Source organism: Pyxicephalus adspersus, chromosome Z (assembly GCF_032062135.1).
Source record: "Pyxicephalus adspersus chromosome Z, UCB_Pads_2.0, whole genome shotgun sequence".
NCBI classification, from domain to species: Eukaryota; Metazoa; Chordata; class Amphibia; order Anura; family Pyxicephalidae; genus Pyxicephalus; species Pyxicephalus adspersus.
The window spans coordinates 77,410,542-77,437,782 of record NC_092871.1 but is presented as its reverse complement, the minus strand read 5'-3'; the positions used below and the strand labels follow the sequence as shown (position 1 = coordinate 77,437,782).

Genomic DNA, 27,241 nt, shown 5'->3' with positions numbered 1-27,241 from the left:
GGTATAAGGCAAGAAAAAGTGTTATTTTCAAGTTCCCCTTGACAAAAATCAGCATTTAATCCATACAGTGCAGGGACAGCCATACTACATGGATAGCTTAGTTTTTTTACCTGGAGCTTTAAAACACCTAAATTCCAAATGTGCACATATTTGTGACTACAGAAAAGATGAATGGTGCATTGTCCACAAAACTTTGGCTTTTACTCAAAGCAACCAAGAGTGGTGAGGATCAGTGAAACTACCAAATGTAACTCAAAATACTGCTAATAAACAATTGGCTTCCATCAACCCTTCCCTGTATGTACCTTACTACTAGTAGAATGACTAAAGTGCACTAAATATACAGTGACTAGTCTGAAATTGTACATTTGTACATTTAAAATTGTACATATAAACAACTTTTGATGCCTACCAGGAGACCTGCTCACCTTGCTGCAATTTCCTCCACACCTAAAGAGCTGGACCGTTTGTAACCTTCTCTAACAATCTGGAGCAATGTAACAACAACATTAGGCACTGTCCAACCTTAACTCGTGTTGCAGAAACAAGGACTCTACATAGTTCAAGAAAGGGAGCACCTCTATGCTCTGTAAATGTGCCTCGGATAGGGGCGGCTTGTAATTGTATGTATAGTTCAGATATGTTTGTCTGTATGTTTATGTATATAGTTCACATTTATTTATATAGTACACTGATATGTGTAATGTTTAGATGATGTGTAATGTTTCGATGGTGTGCATGTTTGTGTGTAGTGCAGGGGTATGTGTATGTTTATACTGTATGTATAGTGCAGATGTGTTATGCAGAAAAGACCAGTCTCTGCCCAGGTGACATGTGCACATGTGAACAGGCTGTTCATCAACAGGGTCTTCAAAGGGTCTATAAACTGTCACAATGAGAAACAGTAATTGGACCAGGCAGTAGTAGATCTGACCTCCTATGGTAAATTACCAGTCAGCATTCCCAAAAGAGGCGCCAATGAGAATACAGGATGGTACAAGCAAGCATTGGACAGGAAAGATCCTTTCTATTCTCTTCTGTTTTGTTTTTTTTTGTTTTTTTATTTTAATGATACATGTTCCCTGTAGCAGTACCTAGCTTTCCAATACCTTTCCTAACATTTGCCCATTAAAATTCACCAACAAGATTCACAAACCCAATTCATTAAATAGACTTTATTGGGATTCATCTCTAAATTTGAATCTGGAAAATTTCAAACAAGATTTGATAAACCCTTGCGGAGTTTAAACTCTAAAGATTCACTCAGTACGATCTCTCAAACATCTGCTTAAAGTGTACCTAAACTCAGAAATTTCACTTTACATAAAAGGTTGGACAACCCTTTTATGTAGGGTAAAAATTCTGTTTTTTTTTTGTTTTTTTTTGTTTTTTTTTTAAAAAAAGGTGCAGCACCACCCTCTAATTCTCGATTGCCTAGGCTAGAGGTAGGCAAACTCTGGCCTTTAGGCCGGAAAAGGCCTAGCCAGTATTTCAATCTGGCCTAACGCCCCTCTAGTTATTTATTGTTGGATCTGGCCTTCTTGACCCCCTGAAATGGCCTAGTAGTCTAAAAAGTTTGCCGACCCCTGCCCTAGGTGATCGAGAATGTATGGGAGCGCACAGCCTACCTACGTCATGCCTTTGTCACGCATCCTGGGAGGCTCTTGGGTGCTCCTTCTGTGCATGCCTGAGCATCTTGTGACATAGGAGGAGGAACCCAAAAAAAGAGGGGAGGATGGCGGTGCCCAGAGCGCCGGCTCCGGGGTGGATGCCGGAATGACGCGGGACCCAATGCAAGACACCCCCGGATGGATCCGACTGCCCTGCGGAATTGAAGATAAGTGTATTTTTCTTTTTTTTACTTTTCAGTTTAGTTCCTCTTTAACTGTTAAGTGATTTATATCAGAAAGGTAGAAAGACGCAAATGAGCAGAGTATTCTGTACCTTATAAACCCGTCATGTCAGAGGGCATGCAGCATTGATAGAGTCCTGATCTGTTTCTTGCCCAGGGCCTCAGTTTCTTTAAAACCAGCCCTGCTAGAGGTAACAGATGATCAAATGATTTTTTTCAAAAAAGATTGCTCAGTTCACTGAGGAACTTAAAGAACAGAGCCAAAAGACCTGATTTATTAAAGCTCTTTAATGCTGGACAGGATACATTTCATTAGTGAAGCTGGGTGAATGGATTAGCAAATGTTTTCAATCCTGGACCAAATTCAATCCAAGTTTGCAGGATCACCCAGGTTCACTGGTGAAAATGTATACTCTCCAGCCATGTGAAAACATGGGCAGTAACCTCCCTTCATAGAAGCAGTACTGAAGAAATAGATATGCACCCAGTCCTAACAACTCATTTTTTAACTACAAAGCTGGATGACAGATAACTGAACATCTTTCTAGACTTTATTAGTATTGATTTAAAGGGCATAAAATTGTAGTTTGACAGTTTTATGGTAGTTAATCTGAAGATTTTATAGTTGTATCATTATGGAGAATGTGGGATGGTTTCATTGGGTGCAAAAGGACATTTTTCTCAGGACACTCAGTCTGGGAGAGCCTCTTAACACAGCTTTTATCTTTTATAGCAGCAGGAGTTGTTTGTTGACAGAACAGTATGTGATGCTTCTGGTTGTAAGAGGTTTGGTTGAGTGTCTTCTTTATGAAAGTGCTACTTTTTCTTAAATCCAATACCTTTTCATTTAGAACAATGAATATAGGTATGTTTTCCAAAGTGTAATGCATTTCCACACTAAAATGTCTTTGGAATTTGATATTTCAGGCTTATAAATATATAAAAATATATTAATATATATACCTACACTGAAGCTCTCCTTTCTGACCAACTCAAGCATGCAAACATAGACATAGCTAATCATGCTATATGTGCTACAAAAGCAATCAGTATTTTGTATCACCACATGTCCTAACTTAGGATAATTATTAGAGAGGAGAAGGAGACCTTTCTGGTTTTGATAATGGTCCCATTAAGTCATGACCTTGAACCAAATACTGATGTCTGGACTTACAGACAGCCTTTGGTCCATTCTTTATTGGTGTTTAAAGCAAAATCAGTAAAGAAATCAATATGGTCAATGTTAGCGATTGCAAAAAAATAGAAAAAAAAGCACTGCAATTTTTGGCTGATGTTGGGCTATCAGCTTGCTAAATTTGTCTAAAAATGTGTCTGTGGCAGGTTTGCCTGGTAAAGTCTAGGTGTCTTTTACTGCCTTTTGCTCACTACAATGTTCATCTCAAAAATCGCAGACATGAATAATCATATTCCTGACAAACATGGAAAATCAGGCATGACCATCTCTGTAGGTTTTTTGGAAAGGGCAATGTGCATACATGCTTAGCTTCATTAATTTTGGAGACAGGCATAGCATTTTTTGGATTAAAAAACTAGATTGGGTATATTTGGCACCATTGCCATTTTGCTTAGGATGGTAGTTTGCAAGGCAGTCAGGGCAATTTGTTGGGCATTTAGTTTGTTTTCAAGAAAATACATCTATATGTGGAAGGGAGCTTGTTCAAAATATTGGTATATTCTTTGTAATAAACTTGATGAGATATATGTTGTGTTTCATATACATATATATTTTACGTGCCTTCTTACAGCTGAGAGTGACTGTTCCTTTCTTCTCCTTGGTATTTACTACTAGCTTTGCGTGGTGCCTCATATGTCTTATTTTATTTAGAAAAGTGAAAAAAGTTCACATACAAATGTATGTCTTACTTTGTTTTATCTTTGAATTATAACATGTTCTTGTTTTGCTTTCAATAGCAGCAGCACTCTTGCAGCCTCTGTTAGCTTGACTCTATGTAACTGGTTGGTTTACAATTTCCCTTTCATGCTTTGAGTTCTGTTTATGCTCCATTTTTTCTTGTGTCATACTGCAGAGGAAGGCTTATAGTGCTTGGTTTTATTTGTTTATCAGTTCTTGTGGGAAATCAGAGCAGTAGCTCCTCTTTCCTTCTTCACATTTGATATAAGCATTTTTCTTTTGCTGTAAATTCACAGCTTTAAAAGATTTCAGATATATTTATACTTGTCTTTTTATTGTAGTGCCTTCACTAGCATTAAATCTGAGATCAGACTGAAGGCTTTCTTTTTGTTTTTGTTTTAAAGCCAAAGTCTTTCCTATGGCAGAAAATGGAAGAAATCATACAATACGGGTTTAAATGGACTTTTTTGATTTCATTTCTGCTCCACCTGCTTATTATAAAAATATGCTCCTTAATCCTGCAGGCTTGGCTAATTGCTGCCTCGCTGACTGCCAAAACGTGATCCGTGTAAATCCGGCACCAATTGGCTAATACTTCCAGCAAGACCTGGAGGAACCCCAGGTATTTGTGTGAGGGATAGATGAACCTAAAGCTGGGTACACATGTGCAATAATTGTCGTTGAATAGGATCTTTCAGGATGCTTTCCAATGACTAAGGACTGCACCATGCATGAACGAGTGATGTACATACAGCACCGTTCTGCTATATGGAGAGAACGACAGAGCGGCACCCTGCTGCGCTCTCTTCCCTTTACTTTCATTAGGATTGTTTGTTGTCCATCGTCCATGGATCCGCCAAGTTGGTAATTCGAACGATGGATGACGGGAGCTGTACACACGCCAGATTCTCATCCGGTATCGGCCCTGAGCTGATTATCAGACGAGAAGCATTGGATGTGTGTAGGTAGCTTAAGGCCAATGTATTTTTCAGCCTAATTATCATTAAATGAAAATCAAACACAACAAAACAACCTGTGTTTTCTGCAATATTCACCTTATCTCTGGAACTGCCCCCTGCAGCATGCTGCCTTAACTATTGTTATTCAACCCACATCCTTTAGGTATGAAAGACAATATAATACAGGTGTTTATCATCCAGAATAAAAAGAGAGGTTTGGAGTTGCCTTCTAACTGATTTAAAGAGGGAGATAGACTACATTCATCATGTCTCTAAGCCTTGTAAGAACATCTGCTCTATCTTGTTGCCCCTTGGCAAAAAAATGGCTAAGACTGAAAATGTAAGATTTCCTTTTGCATTTTGATTTAATGCTGGCAAATCCTAAAGCTTTTAAGGTTCCTAATAAATAAAGCATATTGTCCCCTGAAGAAGCAGAGGAACAAATCTGTGAAATGAGTTGGGTTACCTGATTCAGTGTTCATGCCAAACACTGTGAATTAAAAAAAAAAAGGGAAGGTTAACACTGTAATTTCGCCTTTGGAATATTAGGGAGAAATAATGGAAAGCAATATGACACGTATTTTTATGTTTTTTGAGGGGTATATGTAAAATTAAACATTTGTAATAAGTCATTTGGAAATATATGTATATCATATATCAATATATAACCTGAATATTTCTATTTTAAGGAATATGAATGATACCAACAATGATTTGCCAACATAGGATAGACAGAGACCCAGTAAATGCATATTGGAATCCAAAACAAAGTATGTAATGAAAATAGATGTTTTATTTTACCATTATAATATACTTTTGCTGGGTGGGTGCTAAATATGTTTAAACTTTACTGCTGAGCCTATTTGCTGCTAAATTCCCAATTTTTAGTTTAGTTTTTTTCAAAGCATCATTGGAATACGTGGTTATTTGAGACACAACCATCATAAGTAGAAGCCAAATGCAGATGGTTAATATCTTATGAGGCTGCCCCCTTTTACCCTAGGCGCTGACCTGTAAACGCAATTTGGTAAATAAGGCCCTGGCTTTTTTAGTTATTCTTGACTTTGACGCATGTATAAACTAGGGGAGTGTAGAGGAAGCAGCAATCTGTAATAAAATAATTTTGCTTCATTGCAATCTCTCTTCTTCCACGGATGCTGGCCTCGCAGTTAATTTTGCGTGTTCTAAATCGATGAGCAAAGCAATTAGTCCAGGCGCGACCTCTGCAGGTGCATCACTTTAAAGCTGTCAGACAGCAATCTAAAAACACTCATTTAACTATAAATTACAGCAGTTTGTGGAGATGATTATAGTAATGTGTATTAAAACCTAATTTCAAGGTTCTGAACCCTGCTTCCACAAGCAGACAAGCAGCAAAAAAAAGTTGTGTGATTACATTGCATTGACCCCTTTGTGAACAAAGATGTATCACTGTCAGTCCAAGCAAAAAGAAACCCGCAGTGTTGCAAAGTACTCATTGATTAATCTTTCTGTCTCTGTGGCCTGATTCTGGGTTTGTTTGCTGAAATAAAACCCGTCAAATTTGCCTTTTATCTATGAATGCCATTCTCTCACCTTGATATTCTCATACTTATATATCATATACTTATATCAATGTGTGATCTAAATAATTCTAACACAAATGGGCACAGATCCAAAATATTTAGGATAAAAAAAAAATCATTGCAGCAGGTTTGGTTTGATCTTTCAACAGTAAAAGCTAGCCTTGCAGGTACAATCTATTGGCAGAATTTATTCTCAAAGTTTTCTACAGACAAGTGCACCTTTGGTTTGTTGAAAGCACATGTTCGCCCCAAAAAAAAAAAATGCAATTTGATTTATTGCAGCTTTCCAGTCCTTCCAGATGTGACTGCAGTTGTTTTTTTTCAGGTTTATTTCCCTTTCTTTTACCTTGAAATCCTAAAGAATTACATAATTTCCCTCCCCTTCATTGTATCCATGGAGGTTAGCCTTGGTTGCCTTTGGATTTGGTAGCCTTTGTTTATCTGCATATTATGACACATGGGGAGATTGGTAGTTTACACAAATAAGATAAACCTTCCAGGGCAGTTTGCAGGAAGCAACATAGACACTGCATTTTTGGCAAAATCAACAGGTGCTTTCTTTATCCTAAAGAAGGGGTAGCATTACTGCATCAATGACCCACATTGCATCATTGTAGTTTTTGGAAAGGGTGTATGCAGGTCCATAACTCTGCACACTTGTACAAGGATGAGGATGCAAAGTTGCACATTGATGGTGCCATTGATCTTTCTGAAGCTACAATATATTCTTAGGTTTAGTTTTCCTGTGAAAGTGGATGTTTATGTTCAGAGGGGCACAAAATAGACATTACCATGGTCACCTTGAGTATTAACAGTAGTGATAGGGAAAGACTTTCAAACTTTTTCCCCCAAGATTAGTTGGCTGGGACATAAACCACAAACCTGAAATTGTTGGCAAATTAGGATGAAAACAGAAATAATGATTTGATCAAGACAGTTCATTAATCACCAACATAATGGAGATTTTCACTGTAATAATTCTTATCTACAAAGCAGGAGGGGCTGGAATATAATTAGTCCTGGGTGACAACCACCTGCCTTTAGGTCTACCACCTGCCTTTTTTTTCATATTTTTCCTCTTATCCTTTTTTCATTCTTTTACTAATTCTTAGAACCTTTTTATACCTTGATGATTATGTTGATGTGTCATAAACTGCAAATATAACTATTTTGTAAGAGGGCCTGCCTGCGAAAGGACATTTTTTAGGGATTCCTCCATGGTTAAAAAGTTGAGGAAGGTTGGGTTAGAAAGTGACCAAGGTTTAGTGTCAATACCGGTTCATCCCACAAAATTATTGTCTGTGGACAGGATACATCCTTATGTGAAAATTGTAACATTTAACTAAATTTAAGCCCAGCTATATAGGTTAATCATACTACAAGTGTAATGGGATGAAATTCATCATCATTGTATCTTTATCTGCTGGAGGTAAACCTACTGGCTAAACGAGTGGTTATTGTACGTGAATTTTTTTAGCTGTATGGTTGTGCGGATGAGCTTTTACATTGCAGATAAAATTGACTGCCAGCATTGCCCTTATTTCAGTAGATAATAGCATACAAGAATCCTAGTTACCAGCTGTTACATACACTTTTCAGGGACGTACACTGCTATAAAAAAAACAGGGTTTTTAAATTTATTATATAATATATATAGTGCTGCAATAATTGTCAAAATATTTAATCTATGCAATGATGCCTATAATCTTAAAAAGGGGCGGCTATATTAAACCAACCTTTGTCTTTTTGCATTAATATATATTTTGTTTTTAGATAATATCTGTTTTATAAAGTAACTGTATCTGTTTTTATAGAATTCTTACGTTCAAAAAATGTATTTTTAGCATTGAAATTTATGTTCTGATGGTCTGATTGGGGTGCCCATACTTTTTGTTACAACTGTTTATGGAGCTTCACAATAGTACTGTTAAGAATACATGGTAGAATAGAACAAAGCTATTCTGTGTTTCAAGGACAGTTTCCTGCTTTCATTTGGCAAGGAAACTGCAGTGAGGATTATTTAAAGGGTAACTATAATAGATTTTGGACAAAATTGTTTTTTTTTTAATGTTAAAACTTTTCAATGTATTGTGTATAAGCCACTGCTTTGATAGCCAATTCAGTACTGAAAGCAAGTGGTACAATTTGTAAAAAGAATTAAAAAAAGACAAAAACAATTACCGGTACATATAACACATACAAAATATACATTTATCTTTCATGCAGTCCTGTCACATGTTTTCTCCCACACCACCATCACCAGTACTAGGACACCTTTAGTTCCTCTTGTTCTTTTTTGGGCCCCCCTGATGATGTTCATCAAATATAATGTGCAAAAGGTGCTTTGTGCAATTCTTTCTCAAAAAGAGAGCAAAGTGATTCTGTTTATACCTGCTTTTTCTTGTAATACATTTATTGAAATATGAAAGAACAACATACAGTCATCAAGTAGACCAACCACAAGGAGTAAGGTAAAAGAACATATTGATTAGATTAGTAAACATCATGTATTAGTGTAATATAGATGTATTTGCCTATTATAGTAGGAACAGCAACATTTTACGAGATGGAAGTGAGAGATAGGTGTATGACTTGGTGGAAAATTTAAAGAGAACACATAGGGCATATTATTTCTCAAAACAAACCATTCTATTATAAATGTCTGTGTATCCACATCGATAAATTCTCCTCTATATCATAATTTAGGAAAACTGACTTTCCACAATGCTTACAGTTTCAATATGTATTGCATGTATTGCATTTGTTTTATTTTAGTAATTTGGCAAATATAACCTGGTCATATCTGCTTTCCTATTTATAAATCTGCCTTTGACCAGTATATTTAAACAAACGAGTATTCATCAATTATTTGGAATATCTTTTTTATAACTGGGGCATCATAAAAACCACTTCATGATACCCCAATGCTGAGATGATCAATGCATTTTACACACACATATTAATATGTATATCTAGGAGTTGATGCACCTAGCCTTCCAAGGGACCTTGTATCCCTGCTTGGGGGACAGGTGAGATACTGAAGCTTAGTTGGTATCAGCTCCTGAGCCCCAGATGAAAAGGATCTGAAGCACAGGGGCCAGAGGTTTGGATTATGGAGAGAGGTGGAATGTACTGATCCAAGAAGTTGTATTTTTGCCTGTCCAGCATAACAGCTGCACTACTGTGCAACACAGCACAGCTCTACATACCAGGACAGCTGATCTTTTTTGTACTGTAGTTCCATTTTTATTTATAGGCCCCACCCCAACCTTTGATTGTACAGTCAAAAGAGAAGCAGCTCACTGAAGAGCTCTTCTGTTTGCCATTCTGTCCTCTTTTCCTATCTTTGCATTGCAGCACATCTAGTTGACTGCTTGTGCTACTTGAGCACATCTGTACATATACTGCTAATACCAGAACAAATGTATGTTGATTGCAGTTTTTAAGAGCCATTTAGAATGCTGTGTGACAACAGATGCATTATAGCAAAGCCCCTGCTTTGTATCATGTTGTTTTACATGGAAACCAAGTGTGGTGTTAGTGTGTTGTGTATGACTGGACAAAAAAATGGCTGGTGCCATTACCTTAATGCAACACTACTGAAACAAATTGAAGACAAACAAATGAAAAAATTCAGTACAGGTAGTCCCGGGGTTAAGGACATCTGACATATGGACAACTCCTATATATAAACAGGCTTCCCTGCTCCCTGGTATGTAGGATGGAGGCTTGGAGGGGGGTTTGCATGACTTTCAGAAGAAATCTTTTTTCAGCACAGCTGAGGTTGTGGGTGATGTTCAGATGAGCTGATCTGTAACATCTTGTAACTCTTTAATGACCAAGACAAACTCTGCAGTTGTTTCTGTTTGCATCATCAAAGCACAGCTTGCTGCAAAAGTCAGTGATCGTCTAGGTTCCATAAAGTTTTTTTTTTGCTTTGTTTGTGATTAACTCACAGTGAGGATTTTATACAGTAACTGACACCACACTGCCTAATAATATGTTGAGACAAACATCTGTCCTAATTGCATTTATTAAAATAATGTACCTGTTCCGAGGTACATACAAATGCAACTTAAGTAAAAACCTACAGTCCCTATCTCCTATGTAACGCGGGGACTACCTGTATAGCCAGTTACAAATGGTGTCACAAAATCACAGGGATTGAGAAAGGAAAGAAGAGGCAAGAGGAAAAAAAAAGAAAATATTTTAATAAAGGATAGCCTGGTAGATTTATGTTGTTTTCCTGTTGTCTGACTATTCATTTAAGAACATAAAAAGCCACCTCCACATTGTAAAAACTAATTTGTTTATTGTTCCAGTACCCACAGGCAGACATGAAGCAGTGAAGGTGAAAAGGCTTATGACTTTTAATAAAAGATAAAGGCTAATTTAATCTCCCCTACTGCCTTACATTGATCTGGCACCCGCTCGTCTGATTCATAAATGTATCTAAAAAAACATCATTTGGCCAAGGGCCTATTTCCAATCTTCTCTTCTGTATAAATAACAGTACCTGTCTTCTCCTCCAGCTGTTATGGTAATCTCTATATTACTTCTCTGAAGTGTTTTGTCACTCATCTTATTAGAAACAGCAACAATTAAGCAATATAATTTTGCCCTTCTACCATTTCATTTTTTTGTGATAGCAATAGCTTTTTTGCTAACCTATAAAACAGTTTGATTTTTTTTAAACTGTAAAAGGTTTGTCACATAAAACAAGGATGCCAATCAGTAAAATATCTGCCAATTAATTACATAACTAGATTTTCTAATATAGAGCCACAGCGTAATGACCACCAGAGATGGTCTGGCTTTACATCCATCTCTGTGACCATGGTTCCAAGGAAAATTTAAGAGGGTACATCTACCTAGCAGGGACTCATACATTAAAAAAAAATTGAAATAACACAGAAATATAACATGTGCTGGAACTCTGGATTTTCAAGTTTATACTGAGGAAAATCAAACAGTGTTTCTTTTTCAGCTCATGAGAAGCTCTGCAGGGTAAATGAACATATGCACATGCACCAATCTGTGTCTGATTTTTTGGTTTTCTAAGGTATGGGAAAATTTATTGTGAACATAGGTTGACCATAAATCAAACTGTATCCAAACTTTTGCAATGGAAACAAGTATGTATAATATTTATTATATAGTTTATATCTGTGGTCCATGTTAGTGTTCTTTTCCTGGACTTTCTTTACTTTGGCCATTATGCAGCCACTGATAACATAAGATATGGCCACTGTATTTACATTGTCCCCACTCCATTCTAATTCCCTAACAGCAGTGGGCAGGTATTGTACATTATACTGTACATGAACGGCAGGCATTGTACATAAAGAGATGATTAGCTAGATGTTAAAGAAGATTTTGTAACCCCATTATGATGGCAACACAAATTTATGAGTCCAAATATAAAATCTCATTGGCCAGGAAAACCTTAATTAACCTTACTGCAGAGAATGAGGCATGTGGATCGGTGTGTGCTGTCAATAAGAGGAAATTGGTCATAGAGTAATTGTCAAGTTAACACATGCATACCAATGCTACTAAACTTTGTTTTGTTGTCAAAGATTATTTTAAAATATCTTCACAGTTACTTACAGCCTGTAAATCTCACAGTTCCAATTTGTAGATTGCATAATGCAAGGGTCAGATAATTATCCTCATACCTGATGTGGACACATTCCATAGGTATTTTAATACTGCAGATACTGTATACAGGTTATATGACCACCCTAACCTAATTGCCAAGTCAAGAACCCACAAGTAAGGATGGCTAAAACAGGGCATCAGTAGATATTAAAAATGTTTTATGCCAAAAAAGCTATTTTTCAATTCCGTTTCAAGCAAGTAGCAGTTTTGAAAAATACTATTTCTAAATAAAAACAGAATGCGTAGGATTCCGCCCAGAAGTGCCATGCTTTTTCCCCAAGTACAGGTTATTTTAAAATAGTTCACCTTCATCTTTTGCCTTTGGCTTGTAATACAAATACCTAATGCTAAAAATAGTATCAATTGTACTTTATGTTAAATTAAATATAAACCGGGACACCATGTAATTTATAAAAATGCACTGTGTAATGGACCCACAAATCAACCAGTGTACACAGACGGTGAATGGAATTACAGTACAACAACGGGATCAGAAGATTAAAAAGCTAAAAGAGGGTCATTTGATATCAGAGAAAAAAAAAAGAGAACATTTCTTAAAATATCTGTAACATAGGGCCTGATTAATGAAAGCTCTCCAAGGCTGAAAAGGATACACTTTCATCAGTAAATCTGGGTGATCCAGCAAACCTGGAATGGTGTTCCTAAATTAATTTGCTATTTGCTAGACCCATTCCGGGTTTTCTGCATCACCCAGCTTCACTGATGTGTATCCTCTCCAGCCTCAGAGAGCTTTAATAAATCCGGCCCATAGTCTTCAGTTTTGCTTTTTGTGATATTTCATGCACTGTAAGAATTAAAAAACAAAACAAAAAAACAAGTTGAAAATCATGACCTTCAACTTGCAAGCATTACATCTACCCATGCTGCATCACCAGGTAAACTAGAAGTATCTCAATCTCTACAAGGACAGAGATTGCTGAAACTTTTTAGAGATTAGTTAAAACTTTCTTAAGTACCTACATTTTTTAGTAGCTACATTTAGAAGGACTATAATCGGACCAAAATAACTCTCAATTCCTAATACCTTGAACCCAGTAGTATGCACAAATGCAGGTCCATTCTTGAAGATGTAGTTTCGAGCTCTTAATTCTAAATGTGATAGAAGGGCAGAAGAAGATTGAACACACAAAATACTCCCAGAGTTTTTACAGCGACCCTGGATCGCAGTGGGAGCTTTTCAGCAACCAGCCAACAGCTACAACTGAAACAATGGAACCACAAAACAGGAGGTTCTTCTGTAAACCCAATTCCAGCAATTTGACCATATTACAGGATTATTTTAGATACATAGCCTCCAGGCTTACTGTCTGCCCAGAAGATCACACAATCTAAATCTAAGCTCCAACACAAAGCGTTTTATAGGCATTTAACCTGCGTGCAAGTGAAACTACTCACTACAAAGATCCTTCTAGATCAAGGATTCATCAGAGATTGTACCAATTCGCTGATTACAAACACACCATGGGCTGACCAGATAACAAAAGTCATCAAAACTCTATGTAGCATAGCCCTATCACAGGACTCTGGCAAAACTTCATGACTGCTGACAACCATACTTTTTCTTTACTACACTCCCAGCCTTCCATCATGCCCCTGCCCCCTTCCTAAAAATACACTAGACCAGTGTTTCACAACAATTTTTTAACATGGGAGAATGCCTAAAGATAACTTTCAGGTCTTTGGGGAACCCTTGCTTTAATTACTATATCCATAACATACAGTATATTAGTATGGTGGTGAAGGGGATAAATGCGTGTTACATTGCTAGCCAGTGAGAAGAACGTCAGCTTTACAGTTAGCCAGAAAAATGATTGATATAAGTTTTAACTCACCTGAGATTCACAAACTGCTCATTGCTCAAGGAATACCTAGCAGCCTCTGAAAGAACCCTGGTTGGAGAACACTGGACCAAGCCATAATATATTTGTGGAAAGGCCAAGGCCACAGCTTTATAGTTTTAAACCAACATATTATCCAACCAAGTTTTTGGAAATAAATCCTCTTACTTTTGTGCCAGTCACAATAATGCCATGAACACCCAAAATATACCATCATAAACATGTCAAAAGACCTGTCTTCACCGTACGTTTCAGATAGGCCTTTAATCAGTCCATATTTCTATCAGGCTTAAAGCAAAAGTAAACTAAAAACAAAAATATTACACTTAACTTTAATACCGCAGATCCCTCGATGGTGCTGGTCCTTTCTGGGATGCGGTTCCGCGTCCTCCCGGGATTCCTCTTTCGTCCTGGTGCCGCTATCTTCTGCCTTATTTCTGGTCTTCCTGCTCTGCCCCCTGATCTTGCACTGCACAGGAGCAAGATCTGGTAATGTAGCCACTGTGAAGGGGGAAAAAAAGAGAGCTGATCTCACTGCGCATGCATTTCCCTTGGTGAAAAAGATGCCCCTTCTGCGCATGCCCTGATCTCATGAGGAGGGAGCAAAGAAGCAGCCAGAGCCACCCGGGATGCATGGTGTAGATATCCTGGAAGGCTCTGTGCTCCCATTATGTCTTGGTGCTTTTATTTATCTTGATGGACCTTGATTTTCATTCCCCTATCTTTACCTTAAAAATCCAACAATAGAAAGACCCAGGGCTAATACATGTAAATTCTCTGTAGGCCCCATACATGTGTCCAGCAGGCAAGGCTCCCTTTCCTAAAGATCAAGGGGCTTCATAAACAGAGTGACTGGCAGATAATGAGATATGAAAAACACATGAAGATAGGGCTATAGAAAAGATCCTAATAAACATAAAACACAGCAAGGCTTTTAGTCTATCATTTGTAATTATACATGCACACAAAGGCAGTCATTTTTTTTACCTGTTGATAAACAATTAGACAGAGTCAATGGTAATTAATTGTAGCAGATAATAACAGTTTATGTACAGTTCTCTGTACATATCCAGAAAATAAAGACCTGACTAGTAAAAAATGTGAAAAGCAAACATTAAGGCAATAATAAATTAAAATACCTGCTTTCTAAAAATTCATATTTGTCCTTCAATATACTAATTAGAAATTTAGAATTCAGACAATGTAGCGTAGATTAATTAGCATTATACAAATGAGTCTTTCCAATAATGTGAAATTATCAACACTATACTATAGAAAAGATGCCATAACCACTGTTTGCCAGTTTTAGCTGCTATTAAAAACATCAACACAATAATTCACATTTATAATGTGAATATGACTCAACATGTAAAGGTATGTTGTCATATTTTTTTATTGTATTTTAAAAAGATGTTTTTCCCTTAGCCTGTTGCCACTCAGGGTTAGCTGATTTGGCTGAAAAGTTAACAAGTGCAGAGAAGAGTGTCTTTCCCAGGGAGGAGGGGAACATTATTTTGCTGCACTGCAGAGAAAAGGAAAGTTCGAGCTTTGTGCTCTTCATAGGCAATCCTTTTCATTAGTACTACATAACTGCTTAACAGGTGTTTCTCTTTATTCAGTGTTTGGAATACAGTTATCTGATAAAGGGGATTTTAAATCATGAATGTTAAGACATGCCTTTTTTTGTTTTTTTATGTGCTGTGTGAAATTTTAAACCAACATAGCCAAAATGTATTTGGAATTCTTTAATTTATGTGGCTTATCCCAATTTTCTCTAACGCGCAAATGAACAGACATACGTTAAGTAGGCACTATACCCTGGAAGAATTTGAAGATTTCAGTGTTAGGGTTTTCTGGGGTCAAATATGTATGTTATCCCACTTCTGACAGTAGTCATTACTAAATTTATACACTAAAGACTGAATGCAAAAGAAAACCCTAGGTAAGGTAGCAGCTTTGCTCCAATCATTACTGCAAATGACATCAATAAAGGCTGCAATAGGCGCATACAAGTTATCGCATATGCAGTGTCTCTATTGCCACCAAATGCCTACAAGTACTCACTTGTGAAATGGAAGCAGATAAATACGTTTGACTAACTGCTATATTTCTTGTAAGTGATTTGGCTCTTTCCCACAAAAATTAGGTCAAACTAAGTCAATGCAAAATAATTTCTTAGGGTTATTGACATTGTCTGTATTAGAGACTAGAATGTAGAATGTAATAGTAGTTATTTGCACCATCACCCTGTATTTTATATATATATATATATATATATATATATATATGTATATATATATACAACATATGACAGAAGTCAGGATAAAATGAATTTCGTATTTGTTTCTTATTGCTACTTCTTTGCCCCAGACCTTCTAAAAATGCAAATACAATGCTGAATTTATAGGTGCAGCAAAACTTTGTCTCAAAATACTAGGTAATACTAAACAATTAAATTGTCAACTGGTTATGTAAGCATTGACTTACATTTTCTCCCAGATGTGTAACACCTAAAGTCAATTTGCTGATAAAACACTTTATCCTCATGAATACTTGTTCTGTTGTTACAGCCAGGGCTGTATTTGGACTGATGGACTGTAGTGACATGCACAGTACTAAAATGCTCATTTAAAGTTTTGAGCTCAACTAAATATGCTTGTACAAGTTACCAATTATTTCGAAAACAGATTGTAAACAATTTAATTTCTACCTGCCAATCTAAATTATCTAACCGACTTGGCAGTAATTGGTGGAATATATCCTGACCTGGACAAATAAGTTGGGTCGTATTATTAAGGCATCAAAAGATTAATTTAGATTTTTATTCACTTAATTTTTGTACTTCCGTACAACAGTATAACTATTTATTATGAATAAAATACTTTTACACTTTTATATAGCATTGGCTAGGTGAGTATTCAACCATAGTATAATGAGCCTTTGGTGAGGGTGTAGTCATTTGTTCTGTTTTGTACTCTTTTGTTTTAATATTCAAATGTCCAAAGCCTAACCTTATTTCAACTTTAAAAGTCCAATCTACTGCAAACATTCTTTGGTTTTAGGCCCTAGCCTTGAAGCTTAGCCAGGACAGTATCTTTAAGGAGTCTGCAGGTTCTGCCTATGTTCACTTTGGGTTTCCCTATGTTCACGTGGGTTTCCTCTGGGCACTTTGGTTTCCCCCACACCTCCAGAAACATGCAGATAAGTTAATTGTCTACCCCCAAATAAATAAGCGGCACAACCATAGGGCAGTGTGAGCTGCCAGCTGCTGGGCACAATATTCAGAATAATAAAGACTAAAACTAATAAGAAAAAAGAAAAAAATCATGCCAACCTGTGCATATTAAATATTTCCTACCAGTCCTCCCTTAACCCTCCCGCTACATTCTTGCATGTAATTGTTAATTGAAAACAGTTATCTTACCTTGAAAGTCACATAAAAGTCAAGTGACAAATAATTTGTCCTTTACTCTGTTGTTCCATCATTAGGAAAAGTTGAGGGTTTTAACAGCGCTCACATGCCTGAATACTGTGATAAATCAATGCCATTAATAAAATACCTTCTTACCATAGTGGGCACAGGCACCATCATGACTTAATGTTGACAGGGGGTATGTTTGTGACAGCCTGTGCTTTTATTAAAGTGAGCTGGTGACTATTACAAAAGAAGGATATAGAGAGTATATTTTCCAAGTATTTCCTGCTGAACTGTGCTAGGATTTAGGACACTGTCTTGATGTTCAATGTTTTATTGAGTCCCCTTCAATATTTAGGAACTGGAAAATGTGTTGCTAGAGGTCCCTGGAGTCAGACAATAATGGCATTTCAGAATTTACAGCAGAACACCTTGGTATAGTCATAGTTTTGTCTTTATTTAAAAGCCAACATTTTGGAATCTCAAAGGATTACCTTCCAAAAAGAGAGAGTCTCTCTCTATGGCACCCAAGTCCAGATGGTTGCATGGAAAAGGCTGGTAAGTCTGTACTGCTTTAGTGGCTGGGGAAGGGGATCTCAGTTACACTGCCACATACACCCACTGCGCATAGAACCACCAAAATGACACACCCTTCTCTTTTCCACTCCTATGCAGCATTGCAATGGTCTGTATGGGATTGAGTAGTTTGTGGCACTGTGGTAGCTGTATAATGGTTTGGCATTGTGGTGGGTGTGTAAGAAGGGGTGTTGTCTGCTGAACTGTGGCAACTGCATGGGAAGGGGGTTTTATAGTACAGTGGTGGCTGCAAGGGAAGAGGAGTCTTTGGCACTGCAGTAGTTGTATGGTCATGGGACGTCTGCAGAACTTTGGTAACCAAATGGCAGACAGGAGGAAGAGGGGGTCTGTGAGATAGTGGTGGTGGTTAGAAAGTGTGGTACCTGAAGCACTGCAGTTGGTGTATTGGAAGGTGGGGTCTTCTGCAGAACGCCTCATCTTTTCCCCATAGCCATTATTATGTTTCTCTTAAATATTTGGAAACATTGGCAATTAATTAAAACATGGTTTAGGAAAGTATTATTTTAAACCCCCAAATAGTTAAAAATAATTTTAGGTAACTAATCAAACAAAGTTGGTGTTTAAATACTATCTAATACAACAAGCTGTTAACTGAAATCCCCCAAAAAGTAATGCGGTAAATAATTTTTATTAATTCTTTATTTATAGCTCTACGTGTACCGTTAGGCCTCATTTTTTTAACTATGAGATGTAATAAAAGCTCCCATATTATTTAAATTTTGGTTAAAAGTATCCCTAGTATACAAAACATTTTTAAATACCACATGTTGAAAACATTAGTTCAAGGCTGCAGTTCTTCATAATACACCAATGCTCTCTGGGTACTATGAAAAACGGGCAGTACTACCCAGTGAATTCCAAACTAAGCTGTCATAGCATTTCTCTTCTAAGTGTTGTTTTTCAAAAAAAACAAATGTAGATTTTAAGAGTATCTGTCAAAATTTGCTCTAAGAATTGCCCATCTCTGAACGCTATGTGCTATGTGTTTTAATTTGTTCTCGATCTCATTACATATTTCACACAGAGCTCAATAATCTCTAGTAATACATAGGTGTTTTTGATGTTCACTATGATATAGGCAATAAACTAAAACAATAAACTGATCTATTGCTCCACCATTACCTTTAAAGCACACCTTGCCAATTCTTTGCCCTTTTCATACTTACTTTACTTCTGTTACCTTGCAACTACTTGCTACTTTGAAGCACTGAAATTTGCTGTTGTCAAGCCAGGGGAGTGGTGACATGCCCTGCATAATGCCTTGTAACATGCCCTGCATGTGCCCAACTGCATTACTAGTGAAGTTTACCATCTCTAAGACAAATTGCAAAATAAGGCCCAGCAGAATGTATAAAGTCCAGCTTAACTTTTCCCATATATCACATTTTTATGTCATAAAAATTCCAACACATTTCAAGGTTTCAAATGACCACTGAACCCCCAAAATATGTTTTTTCCCTGGTTTCCAATGGAAAGATTTACCCTCACTATTAGTCCTGAAAATAATTGTCATTGGTACAGAAGGTAAAGGTAAATCTAAACTTTTAAGCTAGTGAAAGTCTTTAAATGTAGACACCAGTTCTGGTGACAAGTGCTTGACAGAGAATTTACCCTTACTTTGAAGAGGTTGTCTCCTACTTCCTGCTCTGTCTCTGGGAAAATAGGTAAGTTAAAATCTCCCTCCCATGATTTTGCTCTACCCTTTGAATTCCTCTTCTGGCCATTGTATCCTGTGTGTGTTCTTTGTCTCTGACCTTGACCTGCTTCCACCTAGTGCTTTGGCAAAAGTTAGTGATTACCTGGCACCACCCGTGGTCCTGTGGGCAACTTGTTCTCTATCAGTCCTTGTTCCACAGATGCTATTCTTTGTGCACTTAATAGCAACCGAGTTTGGGGACCGAGCAACCAGACTGCTGAGGCTGAATGGGGTGTTTGCTTTAGGTGAAGAGTATAGAGGTAGATTGGCGATTGGCATCTGATGAGCAATGATGCTGGACTAGGTCTTTAGAGTATTTTTGTATAATGAGTATGAGTTTTCAGAACAATATATTACTCACAACGTAAATGGAGTGGTCAGGTGCATAAGGTGATTAAAGGCAATCAGAACTGACACACAAATACACCTCTAACTTAGAAACCTGCTAAGAAGTACGAAAGTGTGTGTACTACATCAAAGGACATCTTGCTAATAAAAACAGAAGACAAACCTATATCTTGCAGGTCTTATGTATTAAAAGAGTAAAATTACATAACAATAAAAAAAGTTTTTATTTTCAGCCTGTTGTTTCAAACTTCCTTGCACAGTAAGTTAGTAAAGAGTAAAATTGAAAACGCACCAGAGTTTTAATAATATTGCTCACCTATTAATGATTTGGAAGTATACAAAACAAAACCAGCTGCGATCTCATGTTCATGGTAAATTGGAGATGTAAGAAAAATCCCTACTCATTTTAGCAAGAAATAAATAATAGTTAAAAAAACATCCAAATTGTAATTCAGTTGTATTGATTTACAGGGAATATAGAAAAGAATTATCCCCCCAAAATATTTAAATTTTTTTACTTTGAAGCCTTAATATGAAAAATTAAGCCCCCTTCCTTATTCCTCAAAAAGTCAGCTTTAGTTGCTCAATGTAACTTATAGAATCCAATTGAAAGCTATAAAAAAAGTTCTGAAAAAACTGAATTACAGAAATGAATGGTGAGGATTGATAGACTGCAATCTTTCTTTCCACAATCACAACTGAATGGTCATTGCACAGCTTCAGCTTAGATTGGCCCATGAAACTACATTCACCTTTTTCTCTTTCAGCAACTGTGTGGTCATGTTTTCTGTGTGCTTCAGGTCATTGTCATGTTGGAGGGTGAACCTTCTTGGCATTGTCATTTTTTGACAGAGGACAGCAGGTTTTTGCACCTATTTGATGATATTTTGCGCCATCCATTGTTCCTTCTATCTGGACATATACCCTAGGCCCTGTTCCAGAGAAACACACAACAGGATGCTCTCGCCTCCATTTTTTATTGTAGATTTGGTGCTCTTTGGATGGTGAGCTGTATTTGCTTTCTGCAAGATGCATCCTTTGGTGTTGAGGCCAAATAGTTTGATTTTGGTCTCAACTAATTGTAACACCTTTTTTACTTGGTCTCAGAATCTTCAATTTGTGTGTAAGGCCCTGGTCAGAAGTCCCCACCAGACACCAGTCCACCAATTTTTAGTAAGGCCCCAGTAAGCCCCGGCAGACTGGTTGCGTCTCCCAGCACTCGGTTGCCCCCAGGACTTTTTGCGCAAGGGATGGTGTCTGAGAACGGGCTGGCAGCAAGCCAGGAGCCCACAGATAGCAGTACCAAGATTCCAACAGAGCCAAGTCTAGAATACCGAACAGAGGTCATACACAGAATATCCGTCCACCAAATGAAGTACACAAGGACAAAACACAAGCAGAGTCGGGGTCACAGGCAAAGGTCGGTCCAGGCAGCATAAACTGGAAATGTCAGAAACAGCCAAGGTCAGCAACAGTGATCAGACGATAAATCTCCAGCACAGATTAGCCCAGCTAAACGCTACAACAGAAACTGATGACTGGGAGCAGAGAGGCTCCAAAGTCCCAGCAGCCAATAGCAGTGCAGGACTGAATCAGGAGCTGATCAGCCTCTAGAATCCCTTTCAGCTGTGCACAGCAACACAATGGATGCTGGGGATGCCATAACTCCATCAGGCTGCACGGCTAAAGGGAAGCAGGGGCTGTTGGTATCCCAGTCCTCCTGGCTGCGCAATTGAGATTGCAGGACAGAACAGACAGTGCTTATTACCACGATGGTGCACAGCACGGAGTTGCCAGACAGATAAGCATTTTCTTAACACTGTTTTTTGCAACTTAATGTGGCCTTTTTTTCTTGCAAGTCTCCCAGACAAGCCACATTTGTTGAGCACTTGTTATATTGTTGTCACATGCACCCAAATGACCACTCGCTTCATAAAAATTGCTATTGGCCTCTTGGTAGCCTCTCAGTTTTCAGTTTTCTCCTTGCTCTTTCATGCAAATTGGAGGAATGGTCTGATCCAGGAAGAATCCTAGTTGTACCAAATGCCTTTTATTTTTTAAATATATTTTAGTATAGTATAATTTACTGTGTTCCTAGGGATTAATAAAGACTAGAAATGTTTTGGTGTCCACCATTTGTTGTTGTGCCTGCCCACAACTTTATCCCTGAGATCTTTTGGTAATGAAACACTTTAAATTGTATTCATAGCCAAAACTATTTGGTAAACAGTTAATTTATTACTCTTTCTTGTATTAGTACACTACTTAGTTTGCAAACAAAAAATTTGTCACAACAAATCTGTTTTTCAGGCTCTGCGGGGCTCCCAGAAGTTGGTACTGTCTGTGCTTTCCTCAGGCCGGGTTCCTGCTGGACATGTTTCAAGTCACATTTATACATGGGTTGATCCACAGGGACATAGTGTTTCCCCTCCAGGAGGACCAACATACCTTCACAGCCCTTCTGCAGGTGCCCCAGAGAAAGAGAAGAGGAGCCACCTACAACTACTACAGGAGGGTGATGAGAAGAAGGTGTGGGGGTAACACTGTATAATCTGCACTCATCATTTTTAATATTATTCATCTTCATTTCACTACAAGATACATGTTACTAGAACCAAGCAAAATAAAGTAGTTATCTTGCATCTCCTTCCTAGCTTATAAGTTTTCATAGATTAACATGCTTTTTTTTGACAGCAAAGGTTTTTTTATAGAAGACTAATTATACATGTAGGGCTAATGTTGGTCGAATATCTCACTATTCAATTCGTCAGCTATTCGATCGAATAGGGGGATATTGTTAAGGATCGAATGCTGAATTTGAACACCATTAAAGTCAGGGTTTACCTTGCCTCAGCCAATCACAGAGCACTAGAGGTGATGAATGGGGAGACTTGTCCGGGGATCCCAGACTGACAGGAGGATTCACAGCCATAGGAATCATCCTCTCATTGTGGGATAACCTGTAAAAAAAAAAAGTTAGTTTCATAAATCACACACATTCAAAAATTTACTTTAACAATAATTTTTTTTTTAACACATTTTTTGACACATTGAATTTTGCGCCATTGAATCACGTGTTTTTCGAGTTGGGTCTATCCGAAGTCGAACAGCCATATTCAGGTCGAATTTAAGGACAACCTGAATTCGGACACCAACACTATGTGAGGCTCTTTTATGTTTTTACTACAATATAGCTATGTTTGTTGCATAGAATATTGACAACCGGCAAACAAACACAACATGCAGATTTATAATCTGTACTAAAACACATAATGTACAAAAATTAGACAAGATCCTTTAAAATGTTTTGCCTCTCCTCATTTGAACAATGCACTTATGTTTCATGCCATAACTTACCTTCAAATTAATTTCCATGAATTTAAACCCAGCAGTGATTACTGGACATCCTATATGTCAGAAATCAACACAAAGACATGGCTGTTCAATATCAAAAACAACATTAACAACATCATTACAACTTTATTTACTTACAACATGCAGCACATGCTAGTTCTACTTCTTCTTGGTTGTCTGAAGACAATTAGGGTTTATTCATTTACTTTTAAGCCAAGCAAAAAAAGTTAGGACCATTTCAGTAAAGGACGATAACTGCTACTGCAAATAGCACTTTGGTTGTCTTTACCCTTTCAAATTAAAATGTTGTTTTAATGTAAGCATTAAGTAGTAGTTATGTATGGTTTTCCCCATTCAGGTCAATCTGGTACTGAGCGAGGGAAGATCCCTTGGCTTGCTCATTCGTGGAGGTGCGGACTACTCCCTTGGGATTTACATCACTGGTGTGGATCAGGGCTCAGAAGCTGAAAGTGCTGGTCTAAAGGTAACAGTTCCATATTCATAACTGTCCGACAAAAATTTTGTTTATTATGCTTATGCTTACACTCAAAGCTTTTTATACTTTGTAACAAGACCAGATATTGATGACCAAAAGTTTTTTTGTTGTTAATGCTATACATTATTCCACTTTCTATTAGTGATTTCTTTTATTGATAATACAATCTATATATGCACAATTATATATATGTGTGTGCTACAATGCAAGTTACAATCCATTTGTTTAATAATTTATCATATTTATAATTGACTTTACCATTTTAATTATTCAAAATATCAATCATAGCACAAAAAGTTGTTTTGATTTTAAATTGCTATGCTTATGCTTCCAGTTTTCATTGCAAAATAGAGTTTGTTCTGATCCATTTTTTTTTATTTCTTTCTCTAACTGATAGGTTAATTAAATGAAAATACCACATATTGTATTGCTACCTTAACAGACCTCTTATTGTCTACAAATAAATACAACGTGATCTGTTTTTTAATCTATATTATGAAATTTTTTCCTCTTAAGAAGGTAAAATCACCAACAGAAGGACCTTACTTCAGAGTAGTAAATGTATTCAGCACCTGTCCAGATGGTAGTGATAAATTGTTCTTTATAGTGATCAATAGATCTTCATTGTGATATCCGCATAGGCCTTGCGCACTTCAAGGTGAATGCAGTTCAAGAAAATGTTCCACAGATGGCTATTAAACGACCTATCACTACAATGCCAGTCTGGTCAGTGATAACAATTTTTTCCAGCAAAGACATGTTGTCCATCTGGGTGCTTTGCTGAATAAATGTCCTACAGTATGTGTTTCGCATCACAGCTTGTTATTGTTGTTCAATATACAGCATGTGCATATCCTTTTACGCGGTGTCACCCAACCAGCAGCTGTGTTTAGCAAAAGATTTCTTCTTCAAGTCATGCAAACCACCCCCCTCCCCCATTCAAGCCTCCGTCCTGCACACGAGCGAGCTGGAAAGCACAGTTCTTATCTAGGAGATAATAGAAGCATAAAAGCCTAGTTTTCCTGCTACAAAACATCATTCACTACATTGTTTTCTCTATATATTCTCGAAAGTGCCATCACATACATTACTTTTTACAGTATTAACAAACATTTAGAAGCAAATCACTGATCTACATTGTATATTTTGACCAAAGTTTCGGCACTAATGATGGAGGGTTGAAGCTTGGCTGTGGAAAGGAGGACTGGGAGATTTGTTAAAAACTATTTTGAGCCTAATAATAATTTAAACAGTACTCAACACAATAAATATATCACACTGATTTCCAAAATTGATCTTTCCCCTGACATCTTTTCCTGACATTTATTCTAGGTAGGAGATCAGATATTGGATGTAAATGGAATCAGCTTTTTGTCCATTCCTCATGATGAGGCTGTTAGAATTCTTCGCTCTTCTCGACATCTTATAATGACTGTGAAGGATGTGGGTCGTGTTCCTCATGCTCGCACTACAGTAGATGAGACTCAATGGTTAAGCAGTTCATACACTGGAGATCCCCACTCATCTACAGGGTGAGTAGTACTAAATGTCAAAAATAATATTTAAGTGAAGACTAATAGTGGGTTTGGATTTTATGGAGATTAAAGGTTAGGGCTTGGGACAGTGTTTTTTTAAATAGACTTCTATGGAACCCTAGGGTTTCTCTAGAAGGTGCTAGGGTTCCTTGCACAGCAATGAGCAATGAGCAGTTTGTGCTTCCCAGGTCACTTGAAGAGCCACTAAAAGCCAGCAATGTAAGAGGCATTCCTTCCATTAACCACTACACTAATGTACTGTGAGCTGTGGATATAGTAATAATAGAAGAGGTACCCTAAAGACCTGAATGTTATTTCAAGATTTCCCCCATGTTAAAAAAGCTGGCCTAGGATATCAACCAATAAAATTCCAGCTGCAATTTTACTGGCATGAGTTAGAAAGCAGTTAATACTTATGCAGCCAAGTTTCTCTGCTTTTAATACATGAATCTAAGCGTAACATACCTTGTGCATCTTGCTGGAGCACAAACCCAACAGTAGTCAGAAACATCAAAAGAATGGGCCTAGGCTGAGAGGGGTTAGATGTCACTTTCAGAGATGTTTTTAAAAGATCAATGCACCAATAAGCCAGTGGTAAAACAAGGGAATATTGTTAAATATTTTTTGTTTCTGCACTTCTTTGCTGTTTCCATGATAAAAGCTGTACTTATAATGTCTGACTTCTATTACCTTGCACATAAACCTGTCACAAACCTGAGAAATTCCAATACCCCCTGTGATGAAAACAAAAAAGCTGAATGTCAAAATATTAAAGGAAAACAGAGTAGGACTGGAAACCGTTGGTCTAGGTAGCAAACACAAATAAACTAGTCCTTTTGTAGTAGGGAGAAATTTTGATGAGCTAAAGAAAATGTTATGGTGTCTCATCCCCATCTTTTTAACCATTTCCAGAAAAAAAGTCACTCAATAACTTTGCTCTGATGAACCCGAGATTGCAGGTTCTACGGGGATCGGAATAGTAAACTATCTCCAATCAACATATGTTATTAGGAATAAGGCTTGGGGCACAATTGCTCCCTTACTTGCCAGCCCAGTCTGTATTTTGTCCAGAGATTTAAACAACTAAAATTATATACACTATTCCTGTCAAAGTCAAGCTTGTTTCCACATCCCCACTTTGTAGGCCTCTATGTTGGTCACCAATCCTGTTCTTCACTAGAGTTAACACTAGGAAGAATCTTGAATTTACCGGTAAAATCAAACCATTTAATTTCATAAGCCTATATTTCTGGACCTACTGATCATTTTGGCGGAAGGCAACCTCCACTTAATGCAGAACTAAAGTGAAAAAAAAATCACATTTACCTTTAATCCCTCAGATCCCTTGATCGTGCTAAACCTTTCCTTTTGCCTCCATCTTCAGCCTTCTCCTGGGTACGTCACCCAATCTCACATTGCACAGGCGCAGGATTGGGTGATGTAGCCTGCTGCAAAAGGGGAAAAAAAGAGCGCCAATCTCACTGCCCTTTCTGTGCATGCCCAATGTCAAGAGCCTTCCGGGTTGCGTGATGTAGGTATCTGACCCATGGCGATCAACACAGAAAGGGGGGATGCTTCACCCATTTTTCTTTTTTTTTAAACATAATTTTTACTTATTTTTTAAAAGGGTTGTTTTACCCTTATATTTGAAGTAAAATTTTGACTTTAGGTCCACAGGAAGTGTTACATTAAATTCCTAGTTTGTCTAGGCTGTTACAGGGTTACTGTAACTTGTCATTACTTTAATCACTTCTCACTTAAACAGAGTTTAAGCAACCCCCATACCTCACATTCTAATAATGCATTATAACCTTTCACTGCTGAGAGAACCAGAAACTTTTCTGTCTGGCTAGTTTCCTAGCCAATCCTTCAATTTTTTAGGTTCTTGGTGTGCTTAACCACCTGGTCGTTAAGCCCGAGCATGTTCAGGGTAAAAACTTTTGCAATTATGGTTAACCCCGAGTTTTTCTCACCAGGTGGTTAAATGTAAACAAATGTTATATTGCAATCCGATTGTCATACATTGTATGA

At 37.4% G+C, this 27,241-nt stretch overlaps 1 protein-coding gene across 3 annotated transcripts in view; it reads left to right on the top strand.

Moving 5' to 3' along the window:
- The window catches only part of WHRN (whirlin), a 123,555-nt gene that overhangs the window by 43,066 nt on the left and 53,248 nt on the right, over nucleotides 1-27,241 (top strand). For all 3 annotated transcript variants that reach the window (XM_072429935.1, XM_072429932.1, XM_072429933.1), the window contains 3 exons: nucleotides 22,136-22,354; nucleotides 23,538-23,663; nucleotides 25,008-25,207. In XM_072429935.1, coding sequence (XP_072286036.1) covers nucleotides 22,136-22,354; nucleotides 23,538-23,663; nucleotides 25,008-25,207 — 545 coding nt within the window. The remainder of the gene's footprint in view (nucleotides 1-22,135; nucleotides 22,355-23,537; nucleotides 23,664-25,007; nucleotides 25,208-27,241) is intronic.